General features: G+C 34.4%; 2 protein-coding genes across 6 annotated transcripts in view; one reads left to right on the top strand and one right to left on the bottom strand.

Annotated features, from left to right (window-relative positions):
• LOC117119864 (nuclear pore complex protein Nup153-like) overlaps positions 1–13,951 on the bottom strand; it is a 41,380-nt gene extending 27,429 nt beyond the window's left edge. For all 5 annotated transcript variants that reach the window (XM_033264845.1, XM_033264846.1, XM_033264848.1 and 2 more), the window contains exons 1-3: positions 13,654–13,951; positions 4,226–4,547; positions 3,699–3,818 (exon numbers count right to left, since the gene is read on the bottom strand). In XM_033264845.1, the coding sequence (XP_033120736.1) occupies positions 3,699–3,818; positions 4,226–4,547; positions 13,654–13,791 (580 nt within the window). In that variant the 5' untranslated portion in view covers positions 13,792–13,951. The remainder of the gene's footprint in view (positions 1–3,698; positions 3,819–4,225; positions 4,548–13,653) is intronic.
• A 202-nt stretch (positions 13,952–14,153) lies between these two features.
• The window catches only part of LOC117119798 (exportin-2-like), a gene marked incomplete in the record, with an annotated part of 42,049 nt that continues 39,723 nt past the window's right edge, over positions 14,154–16,479 (top strand). The window contains 1 exon segment of the mRNA XM_033264714.1: positions 14,154–14,293.

Here is a 16,479-nt window from a genome sequence, read left to right as displayed (position 1 = left end):
ACACAGGTTTTAGCGTATTTAGCAAAATTTACACCCTCCAGAAAAATGGACTGTGCCAATGGTATTTTCAGATCGCTTCTGGGGAGCGAGAAAAATACGGTTAGCGAGAGAAAAAGCATCGGGAAAAAAGGATGGAATTCGAACAAATTGCTAGCGAGATTGGTAAGTATTTTGACTGAATTACTAATTATAATATCACTAGTACATTAGTTCTTAATTTTATATCATTAACATGGGTTTTAACAGCCCGCTAATATAGATAAATGATTTAAATGCTAGGCCTAAATATTACTCATCTACGGTGTCACGAATGGTCGCTTTCTCGCCTTGCTCAACAAGCGAACTCCGCGAGTCGTATCACTGCACTGCGACCATTCTTGCTAGATTGGGCCTAGTTATTGGTGGTTTTAAGTAAGTAATAAATAAGTCTTGAGTATGCCTAGCTAATTAGGCCTAGGCTAGATAGATGTATGATGGATGAAGATGTAATTTATAATATTAATTGTTTTTGCAGATGATGATGTTTTCAAAAGTTTAAAGATCGAGTTTGGGAAAGGCAGAGGGAGGCCAGTTACAGGAGGCTTGCATAGTAAACCTGTACAAAACAAGTTTCTGTAATATATATATATACTATTAATTTAACAGTATATATTGTCAATGATCAGTAATGATAGTGGTGGTGATTCTCTTCTTTATTGCACTGTACATACCAAAATAAAGTTGATTATTGATCAATTCAAATAAATGTTGAAAGGTATGATAACAACTTTGACTCATATTTCAATTCTGTGTAGTATTGAGTTGAACAACACATGCGTTCTTTTCACTTGATTCTATCTCCTCTGATGATGCAGTTTGGCCTGACTAATGATTCTTTCTCCTGTGATGGATGTGACATATTTCAAGCAAAATTGAAAATTATGCCTGTTTATTTTCTAATTTTGAACCAATTTTAATGTAGCTTGATTTGACTGATTTAATTTATGTGAGTCTTTAAATAGTAAAACATTAACAAAAAAATAACATAAATGACAAAAGGTTACAACATATACAATTTTTACACCATTTTTATTACTTTTCAAACATTGCCGATTTTGCATTTTAAAATGTTTTGGCGATATTTTTATTTTAGGGGTTTATCTTATTTAATTTAAGTATGTTATAATACATTTGAGGTAGACCCTGGCCATATATATATATACCGTTCTTTGTAATGCAAAATAAAGTAAGTGGATTGATGCAGTGGTTAAGAAGATATAGGCCGTTGAAAAAGTGCCGATTTTGCACATTTTTGAGACATTTGCGAAAAATTGCCAAAAAATGCAGAGGGACCATACTCGTGGGCTGTTATTTTAAAAACCACATTGCAGAGTGTCCCCAAAAAAAATAGACACATAAAACCCTATGTGATCTACCAGATTGGTGAAAATTAAAGTTATGGTCCTCCAAAAATGCTCAAAATGGCAATTGATGAAAAACGCCGTTTTTTAACCATTTGACCCCCATTTTTGGCAACTTTGATGGGCCATAACTTTTGAACGGTATGTTGGATTTCATTCATTTAAACTGGAAAGTGATCAGTGCAGTAAGTTCTGCATATTAAATGAAGAGAGAATTCACAATTAATGAATTTGAAATTTCTCATTGGGATACCTTACGGAAATTTGACTAAGTCCACGTTACCTTGAAGACGACTTTAACTGCTCATAAAATCTAAACCGCTCAACCAATTTAAAAAATTTAAATTGTTTTTTGTTTCATTTTCTGAGATGCAACTGACAAACAAATAAAATTTAACAGAATAGGGAGTTAAAATCTTTGGTTGTGATACCAAATACCAGACAAAAAGAAAAAAAAAATAATAATAATAGGCCTATCTAAATATTTTCTTGATTAAAAAAAAAAATAAGGCCATTATTACAATAACTACTTAATTTTTTTAAATGAGCCATACATTACAAAATAAACTACTGTAGCATATAACAATCCGTAACATTTATTTACAAGATGCAATACAAGGCTAAATTTACTTAAGTGTTGACAACATTTCTGCCAACAGTGAGTAAACTCAACCGTGGCTAAATCAATAGGTGATTTCTTATGACAGCCATCTTCTTTGATTAGGTACAACATCAAAGGGCTGTAACAAGTCCATTAAGATTCCACAGTGAAATAAACTGTCAAGAACTAACACATCATGGCAACAATCCATGAACATACATACCTTTTCACCTGAAAATATAACTTTGGAGGTGTTTTTTTTAGGGACTTGAAATTAATAATCTTTGAAATCTTACAGGAATGCAGACCTGTTTTAATATGCATGCATTTCTGTCTTGTAAAATACTAACAGACTACGCCAACAAAAAAAACAAAAAAAATTAATATTCTGGACCATGGGTTTCCATAGAATCCTGTGAATTCAATCTAAATTCTTAAGTCCTGTCTAGACTACCAAATTTTATTTGACAAAAACCTGACATGCCTAAATATGGTCAGGATGACATCACATCTTGACTATATATGGGCATACAACCGCTTTAAAGCTCAATTCCACACGATCAAACTCTATGACGTGACAAATAAATGTGATATGCCCATATTTGGGTGTAGTATGACATCATCAAACCCATATAGGCATCACACAAATTTGTCGCACGAAATTTGATATTGTGGACAGACCTGAAAAATAATTCAAATAAAAACTTTGAAAGATATATTTCCCTAATTTGTTCATCGTAAGAAGTTGACTAATGTTGCTTATAACTGATAAAATTAGAGATACAAACAACAATGACCTTTAGACTAAGTAAGAAGTAAAATACAATGAAAAAAAAAAACAATGTGTTTTGTAACACAAGTTAATCCACACAAGCTTAACAATGATTACATCTTTAGAGCCAAACAAATCTGAGTATTCTAATAAAAACAATGCTCTTTGTTTATGTAACATTTGTAATTGTTATCTTGATGAGGCATGTTGCGAGGGATTTTCTCACAAAGAGACAACTGGAGATGCGATTTCTGCTTCGACTTTTAAATTTCCTCTTTTTATTTTCACGGGTTTAGAGGTTCATCCTTTGCTCTTCTTTCCTCCCTTCTGTCACTGTTTTTCTCCTTGGTTGCTTTTAAATTGCTTGATTTTTTTTTTTACGTAAAAATGATGATGTTGACTTTCTGCTTTACATTGGTTCTCTATTTTGTATTATTTTTTTTATGTTTATTTTCTGTGACTGAACATAAAAAAAAAACAAACAACACAAAACCATTAAGATTAGTAATTACAGAAGACTCCTTACTAAAATCATGGAGGTATATCTTTCTACCTAACTGTATGAAATTACATGAAACTCTCAGAAAACTTCTGAAAAGGCCCACAACTGGGCCTTCAGAAGCTTTCTGAATGTGTGATGCAATTGCTTAGATGTGATTATTTTAAATGCATGGAATAGCTAACTAAATTTATAGGTTCCCTATTTGAATACTAATTAGTAGTTTGCTGAACATGGTAATATGTGAACATGTGTAAAATACTAGGTCTCTGTGTGATTTCAACAAATGTCCTTGAAAATTTAAGTAAAAGAAACAGAGACAAAATAAAGAAACAACAACACAAGAAAAACAAAATATTAGATGGATTAAAGGCAACAGAGAATTGATGAAAAGACTCTAGCATATTGATAGGAAGATAAACTTGCCTTCTAATTTAGATGAGGAACTCCTGGATATATTGTCCCGATGTTCAGTGATATCCACTTGTGGAATCATAGAAACACTGCTAGTTGCCATGGAAACATCAGATGCATCATCTTTACATACTGAATGAAAGAAAGTGAATTGACTGAGAGAAAACCTAGGATAATAGTATTATATAACCAATATATGGGAAGATGATGCAGAAATGGGTTACATGGCAATTTGTCATCCTCTCTTTTTGCACTATTTTTAATAATGAAATTCAATGACAAAGTAAACCTGTTGATTATAACATATAAAATCTAAATGGCAAGTCCTTGCTGGTGACTGAAAGTGAAATGAAAATAAGTGAAAAAAAAAACAAAAAAAAAAATGAACTGTTACTTGTACCACCATCAATATTGCTGTTATTAGCATATTATTACTATTAGCATATTTATTCGACCACATTAGGTGTTCATAATCGGTTAGAATCAGTACATTATCAGCAAATTTAGCAAATCAATGTTACCATGAAAAGAATAGCTACCTTTGAATCTGTTATTAAAATCATCGACAGGAGTTGATGTACCCAGTGGTTTCTGAGAGGAAAATGGCGTCCCTTTAGACTCTGCACTCTGAGGCACATATACCACATCCATGTCAACATCCACATCACCCTGCATCTCTTCATGTGCATCAACATCCTGTCGTTCTTTAGGTAGTGGCCAGCCTGGCTTGTCATCATCTCGTTTAGATTGGTCGGCTTTTGATGCTACTTTGTCATTTTTCTGCGATGATGTCCAGTAGTTTGTTAGCCAAGAAGGCGTCACAAATCCAAGAACGGAACTAGAAAATCTTTGAAGGAGTGACTGCAAGAAAGAACATTGTTTTGCAATTAACACCATGTCACAAAATAAAGATATCTAATTGAAAGAAAATCAAAAGATGCACCCTGTCAATGTGCCTGGATTGAATATACCATGCATTTATTACTTTTTAATAATTTAATGATGTAGGTAAAGACCAAGTACAAGAGTACTGTAATTCTGTGTAAAAACCACATGCAAATATTGCACTTGGGTACCCATTTTGGAAGATTTGGAATACAAAATTAAATGATGCATGCTTAGAATAACATTTGTTCAACATTAAATAAAATTATGGCAAAATTCAAATAATACAGGAACACAAACGTACACTTTAGATGCTATGGTGAGCAACAGCAGTAAAATTTTGCTTATATTGTAATTTCAATGTTTATTAGATATGCTAACCTATTGTTCTCAAAGTATTTCATGTCATACTGTAACTAAATTCTCAGCAGTTCATAGTCCTTAAACCTATTCTAAAACTGTGACTTGGTTATAATTGTATAACTATAGTTTATTTGTATCAGTTTATTGTTTCTATTCTGTAAGTAGCAGGCCACCTGCTGATGAATGCGAATTGAAATAAAATAAAATAAATAATACACGTCAACAGGGTATAAACCCAATATTTTTTTATTTCATTTTTAACGAGTATCCTTAAGATACAACTGCTGTCGGTTACTTTCAGGGATACTTTTTGGTAATATCAATTTAATTAATAGTAATAGCAGTTTACCAAAATTTCTAAAGGGAAGTTGAATGATGGCTGTCTTTCACACCTTTCATTCAATCAATGGCAAAAAGAATTCTGATATTTCTGAATAGTTTGAGGAATTTAAACTGATGCATCTAAAATCTTGAGGGTTGCTGTTGCTTTTCTTGTCATATCATCATGAACGCATCTAGCCCTGTTTGCAGTGGATACATTCTTTTAAGTACAGCAAATATTGCCCTTCTGATGTGGTTCGACTCTGTGAAGCTTACACGACGATTTAATGGCTTCATGCACAAGTTGTTAAAAACACTGGAAATATTATTCAATAATAGGCATAACAGTTGTGTCTGGGTGTCACACGAGAAAAATACATAAGCTGTGAACGCTACAGAAGTCCCAATTGACTTGAAAAAAAAAAAGCTATATATATAAAATATACGAAACTTGGATCATAGAATTTACAAAAAGTGGTTTAATTTCCCCCTCCACGTTGACTGGATCCATATTTGGCAAACCAACACAAATTAACACTTCATTGCATTCACTCAAAATGATTGAAATTTAACAAAACTTTGATGCGCTTTTTTCCAACAACCCAGCCAGGCATTTTTCTTCCAGATTCTAGAACATTCTCTTAGTCATAAAAAAAAAAATCACAAAACACAAAAATTAGGGCACTGTAACTAATTAAGCCTTATTGTATTTAATAATTTTAACCAATTTCTAGTGCCTAGATTGGGTATACAAAAGAAAAAAGAAAAATTCCTGTATTATAGTTTGTAGGTCTTTTACATGCCAAAAAAAAAATCTCCAATGGGGAAAGAACTGCAAAATGACACATTTTGGCAGATATATTGGTTTGGTAAGAATATTTAAATTGCCACAAAAACGACTCAAAATGCGCATGTCAACAAAAAAATACATCCAAAGATGAAAATAATGCACAACTTCTCTATTCTCTTATACTATACTTAAAGCTGACCTAGAAATTCTAAAAAAATGGCTCAGTATGGAGGTTAAATTACACTTCAAAACTTGTACAGTATATTTTTCTTTCAAATTGGAAAATGTATCCAGGCACCACATTCTATCTTATACAAACCTGATAATGGACAAGGGTGCTGAAAAGAGGGAGATGGGGTTCATTAATACTGTAAAGCAAATTAATCTCAACTATTACCATAATACAAATTGCATACTGTACTTAACAAAATCTTGTATCCATGGGACAATACAAAAGACGAAAATATTGCTCCGCTATTCTGTTGTACTTTACTACTGTAAACCAAGAAATTCTAAAGCGTGGCTCAGCAGCGTGCAGTAGGTTAAATTACACTTAAAACTCGTATAATATATTTTTCTTTCAGACCAAAATTGGACAATGTATTCAGGCATGACATTCCATCCTAAAGGAACAAACCTGACAATGGACAAGGGTGCTGAAAAAAGGGAGATGGGAGTTCATTAATACTGTAATAAGTAATTTAACCTCAACTATTACCAATGATACAGCAACAATTTCTGTAACAAAATTTTATCCATGAGACAATACAAAAGATTTGCCTTCGAAATTCCAATCAAAGACTAGATGTAAAACAATTCGCCTGTAAAAACAGGGCGTGTCTTGTTTCATTCTACAAATATTTTCATTACATGCTACAAGTTTTTTCATTCTAGAAACTTCTTTATTGTTTACTGCCAACTAACATAACACATAAAATGAGTTCAACTTTGAAATACAGGTAAAACCTTGAACAGATCATCAATGGGCTTAACCTGGAGAGGAAGTTCCCTCTTTAGTGTGCAAAAGTAGCCTTGAAAAGAAGACCACTGAGGGCTCCTTTTTAAGATAGCATGGGCTTCTTTCCATAGTACATACACTGTACATGCATTTCAAAGAAACAAAATAAATCAAAAACATGCTTGGTTTACACAGAAGTTTAGGTGATTTAATGCCGGTTAATACAGTACAGCCGGAAATTATTGCAATTTTTCCAGTGTGCAAGCTTCACAGATACATTGTAGCCTGATATAAACAATTTAAGTAAGCCTACTTAGCGAACCTACAAAGCAATAGCATGTTGTTTATTTGTATGTGCAGAAAGACTGCTGTAGTTTACTGGAATAAACAATGTATTGGTTGATCATTTGTGAATGACAAGCACGAGTTTAGACCGTTATTTTAAAGTATGAAGCTGTTTTATAAGAAAAACGTACACTTAAATTCATGGAAGTCTTTCCTTCCACTCGCTGCCGAGGATAGAAACTTGTTTGTACTGCTGATATTATTTTTTTTTATTAATTAGCCTAGGGCCTATCCTATTTTTTATTTACAATTATTTTACCTCTTTTAACTGTCAAAAAATGATGTCCGAAACAACAATACACAAATGTGAAAGGAAAGTTCAAATAATATTTTGTAGTCTTGATTTAGTAAGATAAATAATAAATATAAAGGAGAGTTAACATCCGTTGATTGTAAAATTAACAAATGTCACATGGAAAACCCAAAGGAAAATAAAACTTAGCGAACTGCCACTTCATCTTGTCAACCCCGAAAATCTAGCATCTAGCATGCGTGCCAATCAGAACACAGTAAAGTATGTTAAAGGTGGTAAACATTGAAAAGCTGTGAGTGACAATGAGTAAAAAACAAGAAAATGCGGTCCAGCATGACTAGCTTTAATTCGGTAAGGTAGTGATTTCTATACTTTCATTAGTATTGGATCCCTTTGCAGGTTCTATTTATTGATTTTATAGTAGTAATTTCCAAAATTTACAGCATTCATTTTGAAAATCCCCCTCTCTTTACTTTGCAAAATGACCTTGAAAAGAAGCCCATCTGGAAAAGAAGCCCATTCAAAAAAATCCATGCTTGACACATTCGCAGTTCGTAAGCAAGGGTGAAGGCGGTTTGGCTCTTCGATTTTCATTCCGGTTATTGAACTTGTGGTCAGGAGTTCAAACCACATGCTGACCAATCTTGCTGGCTATGCGTAGCTAACCCACCTTGCATTGTTAGACAGACTGTAAAGTAGCTCAAGCTATGTTTCAGCCTGAGGCATAATCGGTGCCACACCCTCATCCCAAACAATTTGTAAGATGTATTATCTTAATTCATGTACAGTGGCTTTTAATAAAAAAACAGAGTTACTTAATTTCAAATGTACTGTTTATTTACCTCAAAACCAACACAAATATTTAAGCTACATTTTAATCAGGCCTACAGACTTTACCATAAAGGCCACGGCATGTTGCTTATTTTGCTGATCTCCTAACACCACTATTTAGCCCAGCTGAATGACACTCTGTTCAACATTGCCAGCTTGTGTATCATTAAAGCCCTTACAATTTTTGTGTCCATGCTAGCTCGATGCTTAGCCTTTTTTTTTTTTTGAACAACAGAGAAAACTCTCTCAGTCACTATTGCTACGAAACCGTAGTTCCCCGGTATAGTCCCACCTCGGGTATAATCCCACCCACAACTGAATTCTGCCGACTTGAAACTCTTCCAATTGCTTAGAAAAGACATTGGTCGCCGTGAAGTTGACAAAACCCATTTTTGTATAATTCTTTTGTTGTTTATACTGTCACTAAAAATAACCGTGGCTAAAAATAGACAACACCGCGGTCTGTCCCTAAAGAGACACGCCTAGTGGGCTGACTGGATCATTAATTCACAGCGTAAAGTCTCGCATGTTCCACAGCTGTAGCTAAAAATAGACAATACAGCGGTTCGCCCCAGAGACCCGCCCAGTTGGCTGATAGGATTGTTAATTCACAGCATGAAGTCTCACGTGTTCCACTGAGATTCACTGCTAAAAATAATTGTTACATCATGCAAAAAAACAAGTTTAGGCAAAGGCTGGCCTAGCAAGAGATACGACCAAGGCCTTCTAAACTACAATCAAGGTGTTCTCTTACTTTGATGCTGGAGTAACGACTGATTTCTTCGCCGGAATAGTTTTGGATAGGCCACTGCATCGTAGGGCAATTGTTGAAATGCATCTGCCACCTCACAAAACTATCAACATTTTCGTTCTGTTCATGAAAAAGGGAATCCCATGTATAATCCCACTCCCCAAAATCGGGCCGGGGGGGTGTTGGGGGGGGGGGGGGGGGGATGGATGGGAGTATACCCGAGGTACTACAGACTAATATTAGGGATGTCTCGATTTTTTGACATCGGAAATCGGGATGGTCCTGATTTAATCGGGATCATCCCAATTTCCGGTTGGCAGGTCTGCCTAGGTGCAAGCATTTTATGCAATATAAATACAGTATAAACTTACATGCAACCCCTTACTTAGGTGGCTTCCAGATGATTGTAATTATAAAAACAAAAGCGAGTGAATACATTTTTCTTACACCAAATCAGAAACAGCTTTTCAGTAGTCAAACTAATTCTAAGTTGAACAAGAGGAGATCCGCTCGAGAAGCGGATCACCAATGGTTTATCACAGCCAATTTCTTCTATCACTTTTGTTTTATACACTATGGTGGCATAACAATGCTGACTTATGCAATACATGACCTTCACCCTAAAATGCACCTTTTTCATAATTTGTGTTTATCATGGATGCTGAAGCATCATCTATAGTTCAGCATTAAAAACTTTAAACACAATTTTTAACACTAAACCCATAAATGACTAAAAAAAACGATATAAATTAATTATCGTATCCTACTGTTTAGATATTATCTAAATTATATTGATAATTCTGGGCTCACGCTAACAGCTCACTAAATCGCCATGGGCGAAAACTATTTTGGATTGGCAAAAAAAAACACCAACTGATTTAGCCATTTTGGCGAAAGCCTAAAATTAAAAAAAGTTTTAAATACTTGCGAAAAAACATCGTTTTTTTTTTCATTTCAGCTCCATTTTTCACTAACTCCATGCAATGCTTATTTGTGTTGTATGAGTAGTCTTGCTGCAAATGACATTGCGTGCCTCTCAAGTTATTTTTTTATTTGTAATTGTGATTTTAACGCGGTAGATGCAGAACAGCGGCTGTATGACGTAGACTAAAGGTGCCACCATGTAGCTTGGGTTTTTTCACTACAACACGAGGGCCGATGCGATGTTGATGGAGGTCGAAAGAGGATTACCCTAGTATCCCAGTGACTTCGTGTTATCATCAAATGCGTAAAATACATTTAAATAATTTGTGTAATAATTTAAGAATGCTCGTGGGTCAGTTTTTTACACAGCGTACGTACTTGTGTTGTCGAAAGAAAAATCTCGCAAACAAGGCTAGCCTAGCCGCAGGGCCTAGATCATGTACGTTCTTGATTATCGAGGTAAAAGCGTTGGGTAACATACGATCGGGCCCAACTGGTATGGATGATCGGGCTCAACTGGTGTGGACGATCAGGCCCCAAGCAAATTTTGAATATACTGTAGTCTAGTAAACCACTCATAGCTCCCCACACACAATGTGACTGTACAGGCCTAGGCCTACATAATTTGTTCAGCATTTGTAATAGGCGTATATTCAGCAAACTTTCAAATTACCTCTTCAATTGTGTTCTAAAATATGAATTTGCCTATCAAATAACATTTTCTATTCCTTTTTTTTTGGATAAAGACAGCTTCAATTGGCTAAAAATTTTTTTTTTTTTACTTTAGCCAATTGCCTAAACAAAAAAAATGTTAAAGTGATGCCAGTAATTATACAACAGGAAGTGAATATTCTCTAACAGAGGTGAATAAAGATGACCATGACATATTTTAATAATATCGTTTGCTTAAGCTGTTGGAACAATTAGCTTGCCCTGGAAATCAGTGATGCACGACAACCACATGGTCCGGACTTCTTGGTAACTATATTTTAATGTTAGGTCAAGCTGGCTATTAGAAGACAGACGGCTGTTATTTTTACTATTATTTTGAGCATAAAGTTCTAAAACATGCTAACTGAACATGTGCAACATTACTAGATATAACATCTGTAATGAAATAAACTTCAACCTTGATACATTGTAAAAAAATACAATAAAAAATAGAAGTCGGACAAAGTTTCTTCTAGCCAGATTATGAACTTGAGCTTAGTCTTACTTCCTGCACAATAATTTAGGCCTACAGAAAATCTGTCTTTGCATTAAAAAAAAACAAGGGCTGGATTCAGCGCAAATTTTTCATATATTTAGGCCTTGGCCTGTCTTTAACACTATGCATACTCTAGGCCTATTTATGATCCTACATATCCATTACTATCATTTTTTACACTCAAGATTTGAGTTAGTTTTCGATGTATCCGCCCAGAAAAAAGCCTGCATGGGGAATACATCCGTTGCACAAAAATTTAAAAATCTATCTATTCGTTGCACAAAAATTTAAAAATCTATCTATTTCCGCGCAGAATTAGGCACTGGCCTATCTCTTAATATGTAGGCCTAACCAACGTACTGTGCCAGTAGTTACGACTCTGCATACCCATTTTCCTGGCGATTTTCTGTACAAATTTGAGTAAGATTTTAATGTATCACTTTATAGTATAGACATTATCCCTCATCCCAGGATGTATTATTCCCTTCACAATTAAAATACTTTACAGACAGTACAGTACAGCCGTGAATTATCGCTTCGTATCAGCGCATGAACAATAATAACCTGCTCGTAGCATGCCCGTAGGTACCGTTTTTAACGTAGCTACGAACCACTACGAAGGTCAGTGTTATTTTAATTAGCTTTGCAATGATTGTAGGCTAGATTATCGGGCTAACAATGCGTAAACAATAATGAAATACAAAACTATACATAAACAATATTGAAATAATGGTTAACTTTCCAATTCGGAGTATTTTGATCCGATATTATGGTTCTGGCAGTAGGCATTATCTTCTTTCAAATAATAATATCGATGAAAAATCATGTACGAAGTATTAAGATTTTCACATACGTTGTGTTTGTTTACCGTAATTTGAGCAGAACCTGCAAAGCGATCCAATACTAATGGAACTATAGAAATCACTACCTTGCCTAATTAAGGCTAGTCATGCTGGACCGCATTTCCTTCATTTTTTAATCGCTTTTCAACATTTGCAACAAGGTTAACCTTTAACACACTTTACTGTGTTCTGATTGGCGTGAACACTGCCTGCTGCTGGATTTCGGGTTTGACAATATGAACTGGCAATTTGCCGAGTCTGTTTTTTACATTGGGTTTTCCATGCGACATTCAATAATTTTACAATTAACGGATATTAACTCTCCTTTATATTTATCTTACTAAATTAAGACTAAAAAATATTTGATGAACAATTATTTCACATGTGTTTATTGTTATTGAAGACATCATTTTTTGACAGTTGAGAGGTAAAATAATTGTAAATAAAAAATAGGCTAGGCCCTAGGCTAATTAATTAAAAAACAATACAGCAGTATAAACAAGTTCCGGTCGTTGACAGCGAGTGGAAGGGGAGACTCTCATCAAATCAAGTGTACATTTTTCTTATTGAAAAACAACTCCATATTTGACCCAGTAATACATAGTTTATTGCTGGAAGCTACAGCAGTCTTTCTGCACACACAAATAAACAAGACACTTTCGCTTCATAGGTTCGCTTCGTAGCCTTGCTTAGATTGTTTATATCAGGCTACGATGTAGCTATGAAGCCTGCACGCAGAAAAAATTGCAATAATTTCTGGCTGTAATTAGTGTCCTCAACATGCAATGGTAGTAGGTCTATGTTGATGGCACAATGATAATGAATTTAATGACACATGACTGCTATACAAGTCATAAATTGTGATTACTTTTCTTGTGATGATATTCTTAAAAAAGAAAGACACAAAACATGTTTAGAAACTTTCATTCTCATGACATGACATTACAAATTCAACTTTCTTTAATTATTGTTCACTTTATTACAAAATAGGAAAGCCCAGACAGGAACAAGATTTTATGACCTGGATAGTTTTCCGAAGATTTTACACTAAGCATGACATGTTGATTGGTTGGTGCCAGAAATTGGTGGAGATCGCTTGATCCCCGTCAACTTCAGTCTTGCTTTCTTTCAGTTAAAATGTTGGAATATCACAGGGACCAGATATGGCCTAGGTTTATATCTTAACAATCTTAAAATCAAAATCAATGCCTCTTTCAATTACTAAGGGCAAGAACTTAAGTTACTTCAGCAACATCCAAAAATGCATGATGTCACATCATCAGCATCATCACTCACTCACTCAGTTCAACATGGTGGATGATGCAAAAACTAATACTTCTTGTCATTACATGCGTTGTAACTATTTACCTCTTGAAATATTGTAATGTGGATTTTAAAATAACTTTAAAGCACTTAAAATTTAAAAATGAGCAGTGAATCGATTTTTAAAAGCGGGTGATATGTCATTTATATCTAGGCACACACATGCCATCTTACCTGATTCGTATCCGCACCGATTCGGTGACCTGATGATGAACTTGTTTCCCGCGTGCTCGATGTCGTCGCCCTAGAGTACGGCTTAGCCGTTGCCCGAGCACGTTTTCGTTGAATTTTTCCACCACCTTTACTTTCCATAGTAGCAGAAATATTCACTCCACGTCACAATGATATCGACGTGGAATGAAATGATCATAAAACCTAATATTTTATGATAAGAACCAACGATGTACTTTGTGAATTTCTATCAATATGGCGGCCTTTTCTAAGCTGAAGTTGATTGGTCAAAAATCACGTGCTTCCTTCCGATTTCCAGGCTCCTTACTTACAATTTTATTTAAAAATATGTTTCGTATATAAATATTAGTAAATTAATATTCACCTAATAGCAATGTTTAATTAAATATGAATATATTTATTTAGATATATGGGCTATACATTTATTGGCGTTTATATGGAAAATAATAGAGTTTATTAGAGAAATATTCAAAGGTCAAAAACCGAATGTTCAAATTTAGTTCACGAAAAATATTGAACGGCGCCATTTCGAAAAAATGAAGTAATTGGTAAATTTCCTGAGAGAGGAGTTGAATTGTAGGATCAAGCCTGGAAACCTCTTAAACACTTAGACCATAAATCTGTGAGTAATCGTGTTGTAAACTGTAGCACTGTTCCTTAAATTCACTATAATATGTGGAACTTTATGAATAAATGTTAGAACTCTGAATTTTAATGAAAGGACATTTACCGATTCATGAAAAATAATAAACAGATCACATGGCATGTGATCTGTGACATGCTCACCTTCCCCAGGACCTAGGCCCTAGGCCTAGGTTCATAATAAACTGCCATACCTTGCCTAGGCTAGCCTATGAGGCTTAGCTAGGCTAGGGCCTAACCTAGGGGGAGGGGGGCCTATATATTGGCTTGGCCTGGGTCAGGTGTGATCCATTAACTGCAGAAAAAACTGAGCCATAATTAGGCCTATTATTACAAAGACATCCCAGCCAAGGTAGGGAATAGGTAGGTACCACATGATGGGATATGACCGGTTGAGCCGCCGGTAATTTCTATGGAACGCCAAGTGCGTCTCTCAGTGAATGTAGTCGGCTTGCCGATGTCATCAATGAATGAACCCCCTGGATACCAGCTACATATTCATCCCACAGTCTTGTCAGTCGTTGATTTGCTCGTATTGCCGTTCGTGATGTATAGCCTAATTGTGTAATTGAAAATTAGAATTTTGATATTTTTATGTAGACCCCTACTACATTTTTATAAAGTTGTATAAATTGCAAAATTGTATTAAAAATGTGTTTATTTACGTTTGGTTTGCGGCGTATTTCAATTAACTTATTCGTTATTTGTAATATTTGGTTAAATTATTTAATTAAATTATTTATTATATGTAAGTTTAACAAATAGTACAAAAATAAAAATATATAAATTATAAAACCATAGTAAATACTGTATAATAACATAGGACTAACACATTTAAATTTATTGTTTATAGTCATGCAAAATCGTATTAAAAATGTAATAACTTGATTATTTTTTACGTTTGGTTTGCGGCGTATTTCAATTAACTTATTCGTTATTTGTACTATTTTGTTAAATTATTTAATTACAGTAGAGCCTCGTTTTTACGTACCCCAGTTACACGAACCCTCGGTTTTACATACGCCTCTTATTGACGATGACGTCATCAAAAACCCCGAAAATATTCAAAACAAACGGTCATTTTCAGAGCAACCATAAGTAAAAAGACTATAACAATAAACAAACCATAATGCAATGTATTTTCATTAAACAGCAACGTTGGTTGAATCTAATACCGGGTTGTTATAATCTAAAACCACGTGAACTGAGTGAGATGAACAACTATCGATGGTTCTCAAAATAATTGCTTTCTTCCTTAGCTTCGTGTGGCAAACCATGGAAACACTTGTCTGGTCGAATTTTCTACACAAAGCTGAATAGGCATAGTTTTGTACACGAACGCTAATTGGTAGGCTCGCCCAGTGCAGTGCACATGGTTGCTGTTTCACGTACACGAACGCTAATTGGTTGGCTCGCCCAGTGCAGCGCCCATGGGTTTAGTTTGTCTCAACAGGCCCAGACAACACCACAGCTCTGTTGTTTAAAGTAGGCACGAAGGGGAATTCCCAAGTTATACCTTTGTCGTATAGGTAATCTTACAATATTTTCATGTTCTTTAGTTAAATAAAAGATATAAAGTGATGAATTAATACGCTAGACACACGGTTTTATTTGAACACTTTATTATGACATCGTAAAGTGATGAATAAAAACACTAAACACATGGTTTTATTCGTAGGCCTAGAGGCTTGGTCTAGCCTAGCTAGGTAACATCGTTCGTTCACATACGTATATTGAGCGTTATGTACTTATTAGGTCAAAGGTTACCACAAATTTAACCCAACCTCTATTTTACGAATCCCCCGATTTACATACACCCTCCGGTCCCGTACCATACATAAAATTGAGGTTCTGTAAATTATATTTATTATATACCATATATAATAAATGATAAGAATGTATGGAGTTTTTTTTTTAACTATCTGGCAAGCCGACTGAATTAGATGACTATAAACAATAAATTTAAATGTGTTAGGCCTATGTTAATATACAGTATTTACTATGGTTTTGTAATTTATATACTTTTTATTTTTGTACCATTTGTTAAACTTATATATAATAAATGATAAGAATGTATGGAGTTTTTTTTTTTTTTACTATCTGGCAAGCTGACTGAGCAAATACTCACAAAATTTAAATTAAAACGATAGAAAGAACAAGTAAATA

The sequence above is a fragment of the Anneissia japonica genome, unplaced genomic scaffold (genome assembly GCF_011630105.1).
Source record: "Anneissia japonica isolate Jap-2015-1 unplaced genomic scaffold, ASM1163010v1 scaffold724_len3256291_cov202, whole genome shotgun sequence".
Classification (NCBI taxonomy): Eukaryota; Metazoa; Echinodermata; class Crinoidea; order Comatulida; family Comatulidae; genus Anneissia; species Anneissia japonica.
This window is presented reverse-complemented; position numbering and strand designations above follow the sequence as displayed.